General features: G+C 40.0%; 1 protein-coding gene across 1 annotated transcript in view; it reads right to left on the bottom strand.

The window, feature by feature from the left end:
- TSHZ2 (teashirt zinc finger homeobox 2) overlaps positions 1 to 15,833 on the bottom strand; it is a 220,323-nt gene extending 204,490 nt beyond the window's left edge. The window contains exon 1 of the mRNA XM_084296558.1: positions 15,772 to 15,833. Coding sequence (XP_084152684.1) covers positions 15,772 to 15,811 — 40 coding nt within the window. The 5' untranslated portion in view covers positions 15,812 to 15,833. The remainder of the gene's footprint in view (positions 1 to 15,771) is intronic.
- Positions 15,834 to 16,912: the final 1,079 nt, after the last annotated feature.

Below are 16,912 nucleotides of genomic sequence, written 5' to 3'. Positions count from 1 at the left end.
ATGCCAGTTTGTCATCCTGCCAGTCCTGCTTTCTGTCTCAGTCAACCGGGATAAACACTTAGCCCTCCTTTTTCTTTCCCTATTACCACACCCCTTCCTTGTAACTGGTATAGATTACATCAGAAATTCCTTGCTGAGCCAGCTCTGCTAATAATTTTTGTTCTAAATCATACAAAAATCTGTGAAATGTAATCATGTCCGTGCTCTAGTCCACTGAAAATACCTGGAAGATGAAATTAAATCTCGCAAAGAGTAATCTGTCTTGTACTTGACCACTCCAGGACTAACTGAACAGCCAGTGTGATGGTTTACTTTGCATGTGTGAACCCAAGTTACATGCTGAGGCCACAGGCTGGGAATCTACGATCTGACAGTCCAGATGGGATTAGAAATCACCGTCACGTATGAAACGTCTGGCTCTCAATGAAATCAGCTTTGAGGGGTAGTTTTATAGAGACACTTTCAACACATGTAGGAGAGGAGTAAAAACGGGGTTGTGTGTAAATGTACAGTTGAGATCAAATTCAATTATAGCTGAGAAAGCTACATTTGCAGCACTTTCAATAAACTCTTTTCCTCAGTGAGCACCACGCTGTTTACTTGGCCTCTTCAATACACGAGTTTATTGGCTTCTGCAGACTGATTACCACTTAGGCCACATTTTTCAAAAGCAGAAGGTGGCACATGACCATGCAGATGCCACTGTAAGGCCGGCAGGCATGTTCCTAAACTTACCGTAACTACTAACCCCAACTGTTCACACTGGTGACACCACAAAGCCCTACTGCAGAATGTTCTCTTCACAAGTGCATGCAGATTTTGAGAACTGCATGCATGGGTGCATCTAATCAACAGCAGATTTTTTTCACCCTTATGGATCTCAGGCGTCTGCTTTTGAAAAACTGCTCACTTAAGTCTTACGATATATTTTTACCTAGTTGGCAGGGAGGTAAGTAATTAAATTCAACAGAAACCAGGGCTCCAAAACAAATATATAATTTTTGAAGCCACAATTTCTTTTTATTACCTTTACCTATGTTTTGTATGGCAAAGGGTCACAGAACAGATGCAGTTGCTAAAACTGGGTAGCTTAGTAACTGAAATCAGCTTGTGCAGAGAACAGCAGGAGCAAGTTAGAGGACATGAGTGAATTCACTTCAGAAGCCAAATAAAGTTTTGAGTCACTGCTGACTCAGGTAAAACTCCAATTTAATAAAAAACCTTCAAAATATAACCTCTTCTAGATAAGGCAACGGTAATCAACTAGCCAAATACACTCAGAAGAGGAAGAGGAAATTCTGAGTATAAGTGCAAAAATGAATCATTATTCTGATAATGTTTTTGTTATTATTTTTGCAGATGGATCTGAAAGCTCTTACAACTCAATTAAGTTACCACAGCCAATAAAGACAAAAAGCAAAATCAGGGCAGATACTTTCCGCCTAGACACTATGGTGATGGGCACATTAGAAATGAGGCAGATTAGATAGATGAACTAGACAGACACATCTAACTGTCCTCCAGTGCACTCATTTGTTTGACAGCCTGGAAAATGCCAACATTCCTGGGATTAAATGAAAATAGAAAACTGCATTTTCACTGTAAAATATACACAGAACTTTGCTATGTCAGTTTCTCTTTGTTAAAATAAACCAGTGCCCAACCAAGTACTCCCAGAGCGACTCAAAGTACAATAAGCTAAATGAAACAGTAACTAAGACGCAACCAACTGAAAGCCCTTATGCTGCTACCCTTTTGTCCCGGGATATTAGCGGTGTGATATGACCTGCACACACTTCAATACACTAATTTTTCTTGAGCTCAACACCACCAAAATGCTAAATTGCCCATCTTGCATTGCTTATCTTGAAACCCTATTTCTTTACTGCATGACTGCCAACTCCTCTACCTTTATGGGCCTGTCAAACAGTTTTTGTTTTGTGGTGTTCTTTGTTCTTCAAGCATGTAAAACTAAACAAATATCTTGGATATAAAAAATAAAGAACACCAATAACTGTACTGATTCTCCCCAGAGGTTTCTGGTCCATGTTACAAATGTATTGGCATATCTTTTTCTTCAGTGCTCAGAAAAACACATATACAATGATACACGGTTAGCACTTGCGTTCGTGTTCAACAGCTCCATATTTTTTCTTAGCACCAGGACATGTGCACAAGTAGGGAGCTAGATTTGGCAGTACGCAATTTGGCAGTCTCCAAGCCGGATCCTGTTCTTGCCCACTCCAGCTTTGACAGAAGTGCCGGCTGCAGCCCGGGGAGCTGTGCGACATCCCGGTGCTGTCGGGGAGAACAGAATCCAGCTCCTTGTGACAGTTTTCCCCACACAACATCACAATCAGCCAAACACATTTGTAATCTACTGCAGCTGGTGTTTCTATAATTGATAGAGATATAAAAGCCCTTTTTGCTAAAGTAGTACTTTTGTATTTTTTTTTTCTTGGGGGAGTTGTGAGAAAGCAGCTACAAAAAGTGAGCTCTAAATCTCAGATAATGTAGCTCCCTTTAGAATCCCAAGCTTAAAGCAAGTAGTTATGAGTTTTAGCGATGCAAAAAAACGGAGCTAAAAACAAACATTTATTTTACTTGACGTAGCAAAACAGTGGATTAAAAAGTTAAATCAATGCACCGTCTGAATGGTTCCTGCTGTAGCTGCAATTTCAAATGAAATAAGAATGTTATAAAAACTCTTGCATATTAGGCACATTTGGAAATGTCTCCTTGTAACTGTTCTTTAAGTGTTCTGTCTATGAGCACTAACAGGTCACTGCACAGGAAATGCAAAAATATGTTATATTTTAATCAGGGCATATAAAACACTGTCTAGAATGTTACATTGCCCTTGGGAATCTGTAGTAAGTAGGGGAACTTTTACAAAGTCCAGGTCACTCTCCATATTACATCACTCTAAAAAAAAAATTATTAGGTTAAATTATATAGATGTCATGCATTAGAACTTTCCCAGTTGTAGGATGATGACTAAGAGATGCATATTTCCTTGGAGAAACTCATAATCAGTCCCTTGTTCCCCTGTACATACTTTGTATATTGAAAATAGTGCATTTTAACTGAATTGAAATGTTTCCAAACAATCTTAATGAAAGAGGACAAATACAAGAATGAGACTTTTCGTATACTAGCCAACAACAAATTTCAGTACTCAACCCCTAACATACAGGCACCAATTGAAAACCTGTCTGGCTATACCTCATAGGTGATAAAAAAAAAAAGGAAAGAAGGTATTTTAGCAGAGATGTTTGGGAATGATTAAGGTAAAATGTCCCTAGTCCAAACAAGTGGAAACCCAGATGTCAGTGTCATAACATTCCCCCTCCCCCATAAATATTACTCCAAGTGATTTACCTCTGTTTAACCCAAATCACAAGATGATAAAATATCTAATAAGTTCACAGAAACAACAAAAGAGTAATGTGAGGGTGACTGTTTTCTAGATTAACATTCTCAGGATTCTAGCTATTTAACATACAACATCTGGGAGGTGACACAAAACTTCACAGTGCCCTGACAACATCCTGCTCTGCTCTCACTGCTCCTGGTTCAAATTTTGTCACTGACTTCCAGATAGAAAGATTCAATTTCTATAAAAAATCTCCCATAGAGCAACAAATAGAATAAAATACAAAGCCCTGCCCCAAGAGAAACAAAAGTCGGTGTTGCAAGGGCCCAGCGCCTGCTGAGGTAAATGGCGGTTGCCTTCACAGTGACACAGTGATCGGCCATCTGCAATTTGCATGTTGCAGCATGAGAACAGATCTCAAACTAACAGGCCCTTTTTATCTAAACAGATATCTGTGGTTGCAACTCTTGGCATTATTCTTTGTATTTTTTCTCTAAGCTGCTCTCTTTTAGTACAACAGCTTTGTAACTGCCTGTATTTTCCACCCTTTGTTCCAGCCTACCTACAATGCAGGGCTCCTCCAGGCCTCAACTCCTGCTGTGCCCCTCAGTGAAAGCAGGCCACCATCTCCATTTCACAGACAGGGAACACATCTTGGGCACCTTTAAAGTAACTTTCTCCACACAAAGGCAGGTGCCAAGCCCTGTACATGCAGTGCTGGGGTAGCCAACCTTCCCCTGACCGCCACAAGCGCTGATGTGAGGTGTGGAGAAGCTGCTATCACACAGGCCCCGTCTTGGTCAGGGCACCATCTAGCACGCTCAGGGCAGACAATCTCCTCACTCTCCTTTGACTGCTCAGACCCATAGCCATCCCTGCAGCAGGGTAAGCAATTGTCCTACTTATCCCCTGCTAACACATATTTTAAGGGACTGTAATTGAAAAAGAGAAACTGAGAACAGAGCATGCGCAGTGGAGATGGCATGCTTGGAGAATGCTGTGTCACCTTCTAAAAATTCTTTGGCAACAGCAACTTTTAGACTTTATAAGTCAGACAAATTTGGGTGGATTTTTTTTTTTTTTCAGGGAAAGCAGAAGACATCTCTGAAAAATGTTAACGTCACTGCCAGAAAGCAGTGGTCCCACAGCTTTGGAAAAAAAACAAAACAAAAAACAAAAAACAAAAAACAAAAACCCTGACATACGTCTTTTATTAAACTTTTGCCAAACAACATCCTACCCTAAATTTCAGGAAGAACATTTTAATAAAGGAAACACAGATTTTGGCAATGGAAAATGTTGCTTTGAACAGCTCAGATCTGGAAACATTAGAACGAGTAGAAATCAAGCCTTTCAACAGAAAACCTCAAACAATCTGGGCGACAGGAATTGTTGCACCCATGACATAGATATTATTTCTATGCCCGGGGATATGCAGTATTCCCAGCATCAGTCCTTTCAAGACCTCCATTGGTTTTCTGCTCTTTTCTAGCTCTTCATGTTTTTCTCTTTTTGTTATCATATAGCTGAACTTTCTCCATGTCAAAGTGCTGCCCAGTAGGTTACAGAACTGAGGCCTGTGCAGCAATGCTGGCTGCTTGTTCTGCCCCATCCACAGCACAGTTCAAGCAATCCATCAGAGGAATGATCAGACAAAACAAAACAAAAAATCCATAATTCAGAACACAGAGAAGCTTGATGGCTCGGTCTGTGTTATATGAGCTGTTTTTTTTTTTTTTTTTTTTTTTTTTTTTTTTTTCTCATCTGCAAATAAAGCAATAATTGGCTGAGCCTACAAAACCCAGGTCTGAGCCCCTGATTCAGCCAAAGGAGGTTCTTGGGCTTAAATTTAAGTGCAGACTTAAAATTGATACTCCTTAATCATCAAGTATGCAGCCACTCATTACTGATATATATTTTAATGATGTGGTCTTAATTTTGGTCTGGTTTCAAAAGTACTATTTCCTCAAATTCAATATAAATTCCAGGATTGCGAAATGAGGCCCTGCAATTGTGTTTAAGAGGGTTTTTTTCTGTTACAAGGTATGTTTAAAATACAAATTTGAAGGAGTTTGGGATGTCAGGTGATGTTTTGTTAGCTTTTGACAAGAGAAAATATTTAATACCCTCATTTTTTTCCTGCTCTGAATATTAGTTTAATTGTCACAAATAATTAAACGCTTATGAGTAAAAGACATCTTTAGACATTTTGACAATACATATTAAGAGATGCTTTAAGGGAAATCTGCACAGATCAGCTTTTATTTGTTATGCTAAACGATGATGCATCTTGATTGCATTTGTTCCTTATTTGTGTGTGCAACAGGAGACGTACTGTGAATGATCTGTAAGGAATAAAATGACAGTATTTGACAGGCTAGGAAATGTCTGGGCAAGGATACAGGATAAGGAACCCTAAAAGGGCATTGTTTGTGGAGGGGCAATGGGATAGAGACACTCCCTTCAATCTAAGGCAATGAAAGGCGCCAACAACTAAATTACAGTTAATAACAGCAAGAAATAAACATAAATTACATATACAAGGCTCAGGCTCAAGGATTTTGGACCACTAAAAATATATATTATTATATCAATTATCACAGAGAGACAAATTCCCATCCTGGGAATTTGAATACAAACTCTAATAACCTACTATTCAGACATAGAGGCAAGCATTAATTTCCACGCGAAAAGGAGCCATGGTAGAACTTCGCATTTCCCCAGCTCCAGAGAAGAAAGCCCTACCTGGTGATTCAGCCCTGAATGCTCTGGCTTCTGTGAGAGAGGGTAGCAGGTGGTCTCCCAGGTAAGGCAGATTAGCCCTATATTACTTAAGATTTATTCTGAGTTCTTGTCAATATAATGGCTGAAATGACCATTCCCGAAATGTAATATGGTGTGAAAATAAACATAAACAATCCTTAATGAATCCATAGGCTATTACTTGCATCATATTTCTTCTATAGGCAATACATACATCTCTGTTTAGGAAAACAACACTGCCCTTGATCGAGGCTTAACAATTCCTGTTCACACAAGAGAGGGAACAGAGCAAGTCCATGGGAACTGCTTGGGGCTAAACGCTTTTGTAAATTCAAGTCTCTCTTTAGATGCCCACATAAGGATTTAGACCCTTAACTTCAGAAGCTGACTTACAAAAATCAGAGCCTTAAAGTTTATTACCAGAGATTTCCAACCACCTCTGGCAGACTGCGTGGAGGAAAATGTGTATGTCCTGTTAGGTTATAATTAGACTACGCTTTTCATATTTCTCAGAGCAATGCATTATATATTGTCAGAAATACAAAGCTGGATCCCAGGTCTGACAAAGAAATATAGAGCATTAAATGGGGAGAAAAGTAACTGTAATCAAATCTTCCAGTTCTGAAACTTATCACTGACCAACAATGCATCGGAAGACAGCATAGGGAAGTTGAAAACTTAAATTATGCTGACTAAAACTATCCTCCTAGAAACGATAACTTGGACTGGAAGCTAACGGAGCCCAGTCTTTTTCTGTTGGAAGTGCACTGAAAATATAAATGTGATCTAGTACGTAGAGCAGGGAATTAGGAGCAAATGCTGTTTGACCTTGAGCAAATCAGTTAATGCCTCCTGGCTTCAATTTGCCTTTCTGTAAAATGGGGACAAAATATTCTACTATGCTGTGGTTATTATATGGAGTACATAGCATTAATACGAAATCCTTGGAAGAAAGGTGCTAAGTGTGAAGAAATATTAATCTACTTCCTATCAAAGTGCACATATATGAGCAGGAACCATGCAGCTAATCAAAAGCACTAGAAAGCTTTTAATTTTTAGCATTTAATGCTACGGATGATCAATATAACTACTTAGCATCTTTCTCCTTTCACATGTTAATTTAATGCTACTTGTACTGTGCTCATAAATGTTATGACATGGCTGAAAAACACATAAAAAATTAATTTTGGAAGACGAACATACCAGCTAGAATAAGATTATGTTTCTTCAGTACAAAACTGTACATCATGAAAAGATCCAGCTTTTTTTTGGTCCACTCACGCTGCAGGAAGTAAATGAGTTCTTCCTATATGTACAAAGAAAATTGCAGACCTTATGAATTGTAGTAGTGATTCCCAGTGCTATTCACACAAAATTGTTTATATACAGAGTAGAATCTTTCGTTTCTTAAAAAAATAAAATAAAATAAGACTTCATCCAAGTGGAGGGTCAGTGATAGAAATAGGTCTGTTGTCTGCAAATATAAAAGTGCAGATTTTCATTTTTATCTGCTCTTTCACTAGAAAAATCTTTGCTATCAAGGTATTCCAGCAAATTTATTTATTTTCATTAACAACAAGAACTGTGTTCTGCTTCTTTTCTACAGAAATTCCACACTGATCCCACATAAACAGACCAAATATCACTTCAGCAAAGTTGTTTTGGGAATATTTAATAGCATTTTTTAAGTTATGAAAGCAATATTGAATGAAATTTACTACAATTTAAGATAAGTGCGTCTTAATTTTATATGAACAGAGAGACTTAACAAACAAACAAACAAAAAACAACAGTAACAGTTCTGATTATATTATGGAATATTAGGCCTTGTGCAAAACTGTCCCTTTTCTTTTTTACATGCTTAAAAACAAGCACAACAGGCTTTTCAATTAAATGAGTCTTTTGAGAGAGATGCAGGAAGAGCCAGAAAGCTCCTTAAACTTTATTGCTTTTCATCTTTGTCAGGTAGAGATGTATATTAAAAATGACCTGTTCTTTCCATTACTTAGTCCTTCCTGCAAGTTTTTTCCTCTAATTTGACCTGTCACTTTCAAGGGTTTCCCAAAATGGGAATGGAAGGCTTGATCTGGATCAGTTTTCTCCATAAATTCAGTAGTTTTGCTTTTCTATTGCCATCTAGAGCTGAGGATGCTTCCAATAGTCTCTACCATTGTGAGTAACTTTAATGAGCCTCAGTATCATTAGACGATACAGTTTACAGAACACAGGGAAAAAAGACACAGAAAGGAATAAGATACAGCTATAATAGATACAAGCCGTGGAGATGAAAGAAAGAAGTCAGCATCTCATTTGCATTAATACAATAAAAATACGGCATTAATGTTGCTAGTTGTAAATTTTTTTTCAATAAAGTTGAGCCTGATTATATCTGAAAAAAAAACCAGGCTGTGCATTCCTCATAGGTCTTGCATGTGTTTAGGCTTTAAAGAACAGTTTCTGGCTATTAACTTTCTAGATTTAATTGCCACTAAAAACAATCTCCATGAAACTTCAATTGAAAGCCACTCCTCGAGAACCAATGGTCTGATCTTTCAAAGCCAAAACTGCTTTGTTTACAGCAATACAAATTCAGAGCCACACTTCACATAACTCCACTCCATCATTATGTTATGTATTTTGTTTACTGGTATTATGTGTGCATACATATATAATTATATACACATTCACATACAGCACGGTTCATCCTGAGAATCAGTCAAACACAATATTGCCAACCTTCTTTATTCAAAAATCACAAATCACACCCTCAAAAATCATGAGACAAGCTGAAAATTATGAGATACTAAAAACAGTTACTTTGAGAATGCTGTATTTTTCTTCTGACACAAGAACTTTTAGGCTGCATGTTTTTAAGCTTTCTAGTTCTCCATGGCAGGGGAGTTAAAATACATTTTCCCTTTAGAATGTATATTCGGTATTTGGTTAATCACCAGACTCCAGGAGCTGAAGGTTTAAAGAAAATACACACTAACAAAGGACTAACAAAGTCGACACAACTCCCAAAATCACACAAATTTTAACACATGGGCAAGTACTAGTGGAATTCACAAAACCTGCTTCAAACTACTGAGCTTTCCAGCTTGTATCAGTAAGAACAGTGCATCCCTCACCCAGGCAGGCACTTGGCTATCCTTTTTGCAGGTATGTATGTGTGCATACCTGAGGGGGATCTATTTCCTATCCATTTCAGACTGTATGTTCCATTTAGCAGTAGAATTTCACCAATAACTGAAACCATCGGGTGCTGCACATTATAAAGTATGCATTTTTCACAATCTAATCCTGTCATTTTGTAACTATTGTTGTGACTTCATTTTTCCTAGGGCAAAGGGGAAAAACATTTCTTTTTGGGAAACAAAGATTCTCTTCATTTTCCTAAATGAAACACTTAATGCAACACTTAGATCATAAGACCAGTTTTTCCACTTCTTTTTGCCGAAAAACCTCACAAGGTAACAAATGAAAAGCCAGCAGTTAAAGAGGGATGTGTAAATCTAATGGGAAACAGCATGCTTCTATGATGGCTTTCTCCCTGAAACCTTAAAAAACACACCATTCACTGTCAAGGCATTTCTGAGTTGCAAAAGCTGTTATTATAACATGGTAAAAATGACTCGGTGCCAAAATCCAGTGGCCTCTAGTGAGAGGTCACCTTAACGAAGAAGAACTGATTTTGATGTCTAAAACTACCCGGAACTTTTAGGCTCCCGATTCACAGAACCCTCTTCATGCACCTACTTGAGAGCTGCTGCTCGTGTGCACAACGTAACAGAGCACATTAGAAGGGATTCTTTAAAAGACCATATCATCTACAGGTACCTAGAAGCAGTGTTCAATAATTAACGCAGAGAATGGAAACGTGTTTGAGAAGTGAAGTTAGCCAAGCAAGTAAAACATCTCAGTCCTACAGACCTTAGAAAAGAGCAGCGTGCAACCCTCAGTAAGACAAGTTACAGCCAGAGCTCAAAGGCAGGTTATGCTTTAAAGCTTAGTGGTAAAATCTGGTCCCTCTTTAGATGCAAAACATTGCTAAAAAATATGTGTATTTAATTTCATAGCTAAACAGCCCAGTCTTACATAGATAGTCTTTACACAAGCCAGTTACCCATTGAAGCAAAGTGCTGAGTAAGAGATGCAGAACTGGACCCACTCTCATGCAAATTATTGTAATTAAATAGGTAATGAAAAATCACTGCTCTTGCACGAATGAAATGTAAGACTTCAGCTGTGAGTGTAATGTGTTTCCAATTGACTCCTGTATCAGATTCGGAGACAGATGAAAATGTCTCTCTGCTTGCATGAGCACGCTTTAGAGGTAAAACTTCACAAATATTTTCATTTTGAAGAGAATAGGGAAAAACAAAGGGTTATTTTAGCAGTAAAGTCAGTAGGATAATCTTTTTTAAGGCATAATATGTTACACACATGTCTCAACCCAAGAGGCATTAAATACAATTTGAATCATTTTACTTTGCATTTGCTAATAATACGTCATCCAGTAGATGAACCAGGCCTTATTCTCCCCTCCATGAGCTGACATGATATTTTTTTTACATTTGAGCTCTTAAGATCTGCACAATAGCTTAACACAATAAGTGTTTAGCCTCTGGTTCCAACTGTAATTGATAGAGTACAGTTCCATTCCCTCTGCTGCTGCTAAGTTGGGAATTGCAGCCACAGCAACTGACAGCATTTTTTTTTTTTTTCCGTGAGTCTGGAGTTGCTCTCTGGGAGTGATGTCCTCATCGGGATGTGAAGTAAAGTGACGGGAGAAAGGCTCACCCCGGCCCTGTGCCACAGAGGAACTCCACGGACCTTTCCTAGGGGAAACAGTTGCTGGAGGTGGGTGCTACTAATGAGAGCAAAAAGCAGGAGAAAGCTTCGGGAGGAAATAGCAAAATCCTGCAGTTCTAAAGAAAACAGGCTTTTTTATTAGAGAGCACAGAGAAGGGACAGCATTTACGCAGAAGAATTTCTGACAATAAGCATATTTGCACAAGTGCTATAAAATTATGTCATTTACTGATGGAAACATCTTTTATATTACCGTCACAGGGGCAGAACTCTTGGTGAGTCCCAATTTTACATAGTGATAACATACTGTGCTTTGTTACATGAGATTCAAACTGAAATAAGGAAACAACTGAACCGAACGCGATTTCAAATTGTCCCATCCAAACCTGAGTTTTGACATGGGAAAGAATCACATTACAGCTTCGGGTTTAGTAGCCCAGGTCCAGATTTTAATGCAGATGGCTACTAATTTTGGTAGCTCTTTAGTTGCAAAAGTACCTATTTTGGAATGTATTTAATTAACCGGGATGTAAAGCCTTCCCTTGTTTGTGAACACTTTGGCTTTTTTGTCATCTGTCAGCATCGTGATGTGCACAGTAACTGAAAGGTTCTGAGGCATGAGCTATTTAGGTGGTTTTGATGTGCACTTGCTTTTCTGGAGGATGTTTAAACAAAGCAGGGCTGCCATTTCTACAGTTTCATTCAGTACTGCTTGCGTGGAAACTGTTTCTATTCCCGTATAATAAAGGCTACAAATAATATCTGAAAAACCACAACGCTGTTGGTTATTAATACATGTACGTATTGCTTCCTTTCATCACCGAAATGCATGTATCAGACCTAGCTGGTCATCTACTCTGCTCTCTAAAAAGCAGGATTTCACTTTCTAAATACGTTTCTGTTGTAAATAACCTTTACTACGAAGGTGCAAACTGCAGCTTTAAAGTACTGATCGCTAACCATCTTCTGTTTGCTGCTGCGTGAGGACTTTTCCAAAAACAAGACTGCCTTGTTCTACACCACCAATAAACAAAATAAACGTGGCCGATATCTGTTTCTGCTGTACTTTTCAAGAGCTTTGGTTCTCAGATAGCCTATTGGGAAAGAAAGAAAGACAAATGCAAAACTGCAGCCGGAAAAGGCGTTAAGTCCAGATTCGTCTTTGCAGGCTTTAAAAAAACAAACTAGCAATTCATGATCACAAAATAAAATATGCACATTTAAACAAGCTGCAGGGGAAAGGAGAGTTTAATCCAGTGAAATTGTGTTTGAAAGCTATTTCATACCCCTAGGAATAAAATCTGAATAGCAATTCTGCTTTGCTCCCACCTTTTTTCCACCCTTCTGTTAATATATTACCATTTGTTGTGGAATCGTTACAAGAGTTCTACCCCAGAGGTGGCTGCACTTCGTTGAAGGATGAAGCATTTTCTGGGCCTGAGTCTCTCCTTACTCACAGGAGCAGACAGTACTCATTGCCACTGCACCCATGCGAGTAAAGCTATTTTTGCTTTGCACCTGGGTGAGAGAAGAATTAGGCCCACAGTTTGTAAAACCCGGTGTGATTCACTTGGAAGAAAGCTACAGCCCCAATGGGTTGCTTATTGTAAACAGAAGTCTGATACTAAAGCAGGCTCTGATATAACGAGCCCTGAAAATCTGCTTTAAGAATTATTGAAATGGATATGACGATCTCAAAAAAGAATGACGATTCAGAACAGACTCGGCCCTGGAAAGATCAAAATGCATTTGACATAATTTCAGCATTGATATGAAATAAAGTATCTTTAAAAGTATAATTTGAGAGCAAAAATCCCCATCATCAAACATAAATAGTGTCCCATTTATCCAATTACGCTACCTTGTTTCATTACAATGGTCTGTAATATATTTCTTAGGAATACAAGGCTTAAAATTAATAATAGAACAGGACAAAATTGCCATGTATATTTCTCTAGATAGATTTTCATCTAACAGCAGGACTTCACTTCTGATTCACTCGCTGGTTCTCTCTAACCTTTACATTATTCATTAATCAAACTAGAAACCTGCTTTCAAAGTCAGTGCATGGTAGTAATTATTTACAGTTGTGCATAGTATTTAATTTTAAGCAATGACAAAAGCAGGCATGTCCAGAATCATAAGGCTTATCATTTTTCTTCCATTGGAGGTGAACTATCTAAAGAAGCTAAAAGTTGCAAACTTCTCTTCAATATCTCTGCTGCCATCAAGACAAAATGCAGTGCAACTGATACCTTTGAACTTGTACAAGCAAAAATAAATAAAAGTGAAAATTAAGTAATATATAATGTACTAACTCCTTTAAATAAAAGGAATAAAGAGATTTGCTATCAGCCTTGATGAACTATTCATTTCTTATTGCACAGTCTGTCTACTGTCACTTGGAGGTATTTCTCACCATACAAAACAGAACCTCAGTGCTGTCCCTGAAAATGAAAGTCAGTTTTGAGAACTATAGACAGCAGGCACGTCTGCTCTCTGAAACCCCCTTTGCCCCCCACAAACACACAAATACAACTTCAAAGCAGGAGAACTATTGCAAATGTGTAAACCTACTTCAAATCAGTTATGCTGGATGAAACTGGACTGCATTTGCAGTATTTTGCTCACCTGAAACAACATTGATCTGAGGACAAATACAATCACAGAAACGCACCACGGAAGACCAATGCACATTTTATAATGGGAATAAAGATGGAGAGACATTATTGTGGTCATTCACATTTCTAGCTCATCGTTAAGACTCTCAAAAATGCTGTAACATTCTGGATAAAAATATATCTTCTTACTGTATTCTCAGCAGGGAAATCCTGGGAAACAACAGTATGGGCTTTGTTCGCAAGAATTTACTTACTCTGTAGTCTATGTTTCTAAAAAAGAACAGGGTGCCCCTGCTACAAAAAGATACTACACACATTGCAAGTGAAAATTCTACTTTGAAAACAAAATAAAATGAAGCCTCGTACTCCTGACAGAAAGAAAAAAAGGAGCAATTCTAGCACTGTCACTGTGATGATCAGCATCCATGAAAAAATAGCTATTTATCCTGCAAGTTGAAAACGTTAATGCCTTACTCAGATATAACCTCTTTGTGAATAAAACAATAATAGCAACTCCTCAGAGAGTTTTTCTGAATATATATATGTGCATTGCTAGCGTAACTGTTATTTACTGTTACAAGGATCTTTGCTTGCCAGCAATCACACTAGCAACCTGCATAGGTACATTCATTGGTCATGTCCCAAAAGACTCTGCCTGCATACCATTGTCCTACACCTATATGAATAAGGTAAAATACATAAGTTTATAAAAGTTATGCATGTCCCAGTTTTTGAAATATAACATTTACTTTTGTATGAAACCCAGGCACTACTTTTCAAAGTTTATTCAAGTATGCCACTAAAGTTGCCCATACATTTTGTCCCACATATAATACGATACATGGAGAAAATATTCAGAAGGGGGAGGAAAAATTAGTAGACCATTTTGAAACTAAAATATGAACTATTAGTTTTCTTTCAAGAACTAATCTGACGAAGGACACAAAGAAAAAAAGAAGGGAAAAAAACCCGCCTACATTAAAAGCCAAACAAGATAATAATTGTGCGTGTCTGGCTAAGAGAATCTAGAGGGCAAGCCTTACGTCATTGGCACTTGGGTTACCATGGTGAGTGATTTATTGATATATATCAAGAATGAATAGATCAAAGGCAGCAAGATGACAGGTGATCAATCAAATGTCAAATCAAAGCTGGCAATCAACTGGAAAGCTGATTTTTCAGTGGGTGGGTCTGGCAGAAGAAAAATGAACTTCCATATTGCGCTTCCCAGAAACAAAACCCCACCACACTATTAAAAAAAAAAAATAAAAAGCAATTAAGCAGCCTGAAAGAAAACTCTTTGAAAAGATTTACTATACAGGCCCACTCATCTGTTTCTTTTTCTTGGCCCCCAAAAGAAAAAGAACACCCTACAAATGACAAAACAAAACACTTCCAAAGTTGCAAACTATTTTCTTCTTAAAAAAAAAAAAAAAAAAGAATAATTGCAAAACCACTTGGCATGTGCAAATATATAAACTCAGCTACAAAACAAAAGAAGAATTTGATTTGAAAATGTGGATTGTCTTCTAACAGTCAGAACGTTTCATTTTATTTCCTGTTGCAATTTTCACCACTGATGATCAAAGGCTGAACTTCCCCACCGGGTTCATCAGCAGAGACAGTCCCTGTACTATTTCAGGCATACACAGCGCGCACACACACACACACACACGCCGGCACTGCCACCAGAAACACGGCGACATAAAGGATTAAACACCCCGACCCACTTCGCGACACGCGCGGTCTGAAAACAAAACCACCACAGGGGAGGAAAAGAAAAAAAAAAAAAAAAAAAAAAAGATAATAAAATGTATAAAAAAAATCGAAGCGGGAAGCAAATGGGAGGCTGCTTTGGGCTCCGGTAGGGAAAGGGGCCGGGGGGAGAAGGGGAAGGGAGCAGCAGAAAGTTGGGGGGAAAGTTTGGCCAGGGCAGGATGCGAGCCCGGCGCGGAGCCGCGGGGCCGGAGCGCGGTGGGAGCGCGCTGGGGGCAGCCCGGGTCGGAGCCGGGATCTGGGCGCTCCGGAGTGAAACCGGCTCGATGGAGTTAGGAAGGGAAAGGGAGGGGGAGGGGGATAAATAAATAAAGATCCAGCCCGGAAAAGCAAGGGTGACCCTAAATAATAATAAAGATGGGGGGTAGGAGTGGAAGGAGCGGAGAGACAGAGCCGTGTAAGTGGATGGCTTCTCCTTACCTGCAGCCCGTTTGGGTGCTTGCTGTTTCCTCCTTGGCATCGCTCTACTTTCTCCAATCTCACTTCTGTCCCCAGATCCGAGAGCCCTGAGACGCTCCTGAGTCGTGTTCCTCTGCCTCTGCCTCTCAGCTGCTTCCCCGGCACCCCCCTCAAGCCGCCCCTGCCCCCCTCCTTTCCACTCCACTGATAGGAACCTGTTTGGGTTTTATTTTATTTTACAGATCTAGGTTTCTTTCTTTGCCTCTCTCTCTCTCTCTCTCTCTCTCTCTTTTTTTTTTTTTTGGTTGGCTTTTTTTTTTTTTTTTTAACTGTTGCAACACTTGCTTTGCTTTGATTCAAACATCCAAGCTCAGGAGCGAATGAAAGGCGCCCACAGTGCCAGAGAACGAGAAGAAATAAATAACCAAATAGATATGTAGAGAGATAGATTCAAAAGGCAGCTCGGGAAAGACTGGGGGGGGGGTGGGGGGTGCTGCCTGCTTCCTCCTTTCCCTCTCCTCTCCTCCTCCTCCTCCTCCTCGCAGAGCCGGATGGCGGAGCGGTGCCGGGGGTGGGTGTGCGAGGTGTGTGTGCGGGGTGCGTGCGTGTGTGCAGGGTGTGCGTGTGCGTGTGTGCGGGGTGTGTGTGTGTGTGTGTGTGTGTGTGTGTGTGTGTGTGTGTGTGTGCGCGGAGCGCCGCCGGTTCCGTGCTGGCAGATGCCAGGCAGTGAGTGAGATGGGAGCGGGCAGGGAGGCTGGGGAGGGGAGGCAGCCTGCCGCTCACACGCACACACACTCGCTCACACACACACCCGCACACACACACACACACGTACACACCCGCACACACCCGCACACCCTCACACACACACACACACACACACACATACAGGCAGGGCGAGGCGATGCCAGCAAACATCGATCCGCCGAGCAAAGCGCACGGGAACAAACTCCTCCTCCGCGCCCCGATGACAGGAGGAAATTTACTCCGCGCACACGGCTCGGCACGGCCGGGACCCCCCCATCCTCCTCCCACCACCACCCGTGTCCCCCCTCCTCGTCCCCCCTCCCCCCCACGCGTGTCCCCGCACCCACGCGCGCAACCCCCTCCCCCCTCCGGCACCCACCCGCGGCCGCGTCCCGAGGGGGGCGCTGCGGGGCGG

This window comes from Netta rufina (genome assembly GCF_964035555.1).
Source record: "Netta rufina genome assembly, chromosome: 16".
NCBI lineage: Eukaryota > Metazoa > Chordata > Aves > Anseriformes > Anatidae > Netta > Netta rufina.
This window is presented reverse-complemented; position numbering and strand designations above follow the sequence as displayed.